Below are 3,150 nucleotides of genomic sequence, written 5' to 3'. Positions count from 1 at the left end.
TATATATATATATATATATATATATACATATAACATGCATATTGTGAAATGTAATTTAAAAGTGGAACAAGAAGAGAGAAGCAAGGAAGAATATCGGGGATCATCATGGAGAGAAGCAAGCCAGCTGATTGACACGTCTGCATGGTTTCTGAATCAGGTGAATTCAGGGCCAAATCAACATTTGTAATGAAAAAAAAGCTTATTTCCATTTATTTTCGATATCAGATTCGGGACTATTCATTAAAAATGTATCATGTCATAATATAAATAAATCAAACGTAAAGAATGACCGAAAAAAGGTAGTGTTTTCGTCCATTTTTTAGGTCTTCAATTTTTAGACTGAACTATATGCCAAATGATTCTACAATTAGATATTAATTACAAGAAAGTTTCAGGTTGAGAAAACAATTGTTATCATAGCTGGATGAGGAGCTGGAAGAGAGGAGTTACGTATTACCAGGGGGAATCTGTGCAATTTTTTTTTTTTTTCTAAAATAATTGATTTACAAAATCACCAAAATAAGTGTGATTTAATCGATCTTACCTTCATCGGCTGGATCGGAAGCGGCGCACTTGCACAATTCAATGCACATACCACATTGGCTCACATTGGCCGGTTTCTAGTAATTTTTAATTGTTTTATATTATATTATTTTAAATTAGCCAATTAGCGATGTGAGCAATTGCTATACACTCGGCTAGATTAACCTTTTTAAAATGTCGGACCTTGCAGACCTATAATAATTCAAGAATGGACTTTTTCTATCCTTTGTTAATAATTGTCACTTTCAATTTCAAACTTCTCTGTGATTAAAGTATCAATATAAAGAAAAATTTAGCACACAGTTCAGTTCCAAAACCAAGAGCTCAGAAAACGTGCGATTTTTTCGGTCACTCTTTCAAAAGACTGATAATCTGACAATTTAATTTTTATATCTAATTTATATATAATTATTTGAATATTCATTCACTTAATTGTAGTCATGAAAATATATATTTTTCATCAGCTATTTTAAAGCAGCTCAAAGTTACAAATGTTGCTTTCTGTATTTCATGATTTTTTTAGTTAATAATTTTAACAAAATATCGGCAAGAGGTGATTGTGATTTCTTTCAGCTATATGGAAATCAAAAAGTGCAATAATTTTGTTAAAAAATTAACATATTTTTGTCTTAATTATTTGAATTTTTATTAAATAGGTGTCTTCCATACACCACAGATGTGGCAAATAAACCTCGGAATTGACGGAAGAATGGAAGAAAGGAACAAACTATTCTCTGAGTTTCTTTTTTCTCTAAGAGTATCTTAACATGATTAATTTTCTCGATATACTTTGACATTAAATAAATTCGTTACTAACAATTATTCGCAACGGCGTTCTTCGCGCGCTGTATTCTATAAAAAGACAATATATATTTAAAAAAAAAAGAAGGCTTAAGAATATCTAATGTTTAGCAGGATAATACTAATGTATCAAGTACTATACTGATCTTCTGTCAACAGATATTCCGGACCTCATCCATCGCAGCGTTTTAACAGTCCTTTGAGGGATTCTTCATCACATAAACGATTCGATGACGTAGCACCGCCTGGTACTGAGGGCTACTACGATCTTTCGCCACCGGGTGTCGAACATTCCGAGAGATCATCGAGGGACGATCGCGAGAGGCAGCGCTCCCTGAGGGATCAAGAAGATCGGGAGCATTCGTCCAAGGATCGTGATAATGATGAACGTGATAGATTGAGGGACGAGAGGTAATGTTGTTGGACATTGTATCGAATCTGAGATGATTACTCTTTAATTAAAGAACATTAAGCTTTTTCTTGGATCAATATAAGAAAAATTCAAGGCTCACTCGAAATAAATAAAATGAAATTATTTGTTTTTATAAATCGACACAGGATAACGGTGTATAAATAAATTTATTCTTGTCTGTTCGAAAGCCAAGGATCGAATGATACAATAAATAAATGTTGACCTAACAAAAAGCATTGAAGAGAAGGGAGTAACAAATCATAATAAATAAAAATATGTAGGATCTAAACGCTTTGTGTCCCTTTTTAAATTCAATTCATGTGTCTAATTTTGTATGTATATCATTTCCGATGCACATAGTCTTTTCTGTAAAATTTTTCCTCATCAAAGATTCTAATGTTATCCCAATTAAAATTGCATTACGTCTCCAATCTGTGTTCTCTAGTCACTGAACGCTATGTCGTTTTTTCAATTGATGTGATTCTTGTGCTCGTTAATCCTTGTTTTTAAAGCTCTGCAAGTTTGTCCCATATAAGTCGTAATTACATTCCATGCAATTAATTTTATAAACTATGTTAATGCGCAACAATGTAGGAAGCTTATACTTCGGAATTTTAATAAATTTACTTAGTTTGATGCCAATATATGCCACTACTATACTAATAGTAGGATCTTTCTTAAAAATTTTTTTTATTTTCTCAGGAATCTTGAGTAAGAATGATATGGTAATACCTACGTTTAACTCTTTAACATTTTTATTATCGTTGAAGTTTATTCAAATTATTGGAACCTCTATTAATCTTCAAATTTTTTATCTGGTATTTTTTTTATCTGGGCAATCTTTTTCTGGTCAAAGATAAGTTTAATGGATATCCATTATTTAATAGAATTTTAATAATTTTATCCAAGTTTTTGTTATGGAAATATCCTAGGATAGGATAAAAAAAGAATCTTATCAATTAGACTCACTACCTTCATCTTCTCTAATATCGGAAATAATACAAAAATAGACACACGAATTGAATTTATAAACGGAGCATTTAAATATTGCATATTTTTATTTATTATGATCCCTTGATATCTCCTTCTCTTCAATGCTTCTTGTTAATATTTATTTATTGTATTATTCGATCCTTAACTCTCGAACAGACAGAACCTCAAATATATTCCATACAACTTTTACATGTAAGTTTCTTTCATTATTTTTTATTTAAATTTTATATAATTGACATATATTAGGTGTACAACTTTGCTTCCGCCGTTTTCTTATAGATGGCTTTAGCGGTAAGTAGTGGTCGAAATAAATAGATCATAGACGTCATACAATAAACTTGGGCATCTGTCAACATAACCCCATAGAAACATTAGTCGATTTGTGTCTGCATCATAAAGTT

The 3,150-nt window shown here is 30.9% G+C and overlaps 1 protein-coding gene across 1 annotated transcript in view; it reads left to right on the top strand.

Moving 5' to 3' along the window:
• The window catches only part of LOC105622359 (E3 ubiquitin-protein ligase RBBP6), a 40,569-nt gene that overhangs the window by 31,773 nt on the left and 5,646 nt on the right, over positions 1 to 3,150 (top strand). Inside the window, 1 exon segment of the mRNA XM_012203786.1 lies at positions 1,504 to 1,755. Coding sequence (XP_012059176.1) covers positions 1,504 to 1,755 — 252 coding nt within the window.

Source organism: Atta cephalotes (genome assembly GCF_000143395.1).
Source record: "Atta cephalotes unplaced genomic scaffold scaffold00002, whole genome shotgun sequence".
NCBI classification, from domain to species: Eukaryota; Metazoa; Arthropoda; class Insecta; order Hymenoptera; family Formicidae; genus Atta; species Atta cephalotes.
This window is presented reverse-complemented; position numbering and strand designations above follow the sequence as displayed.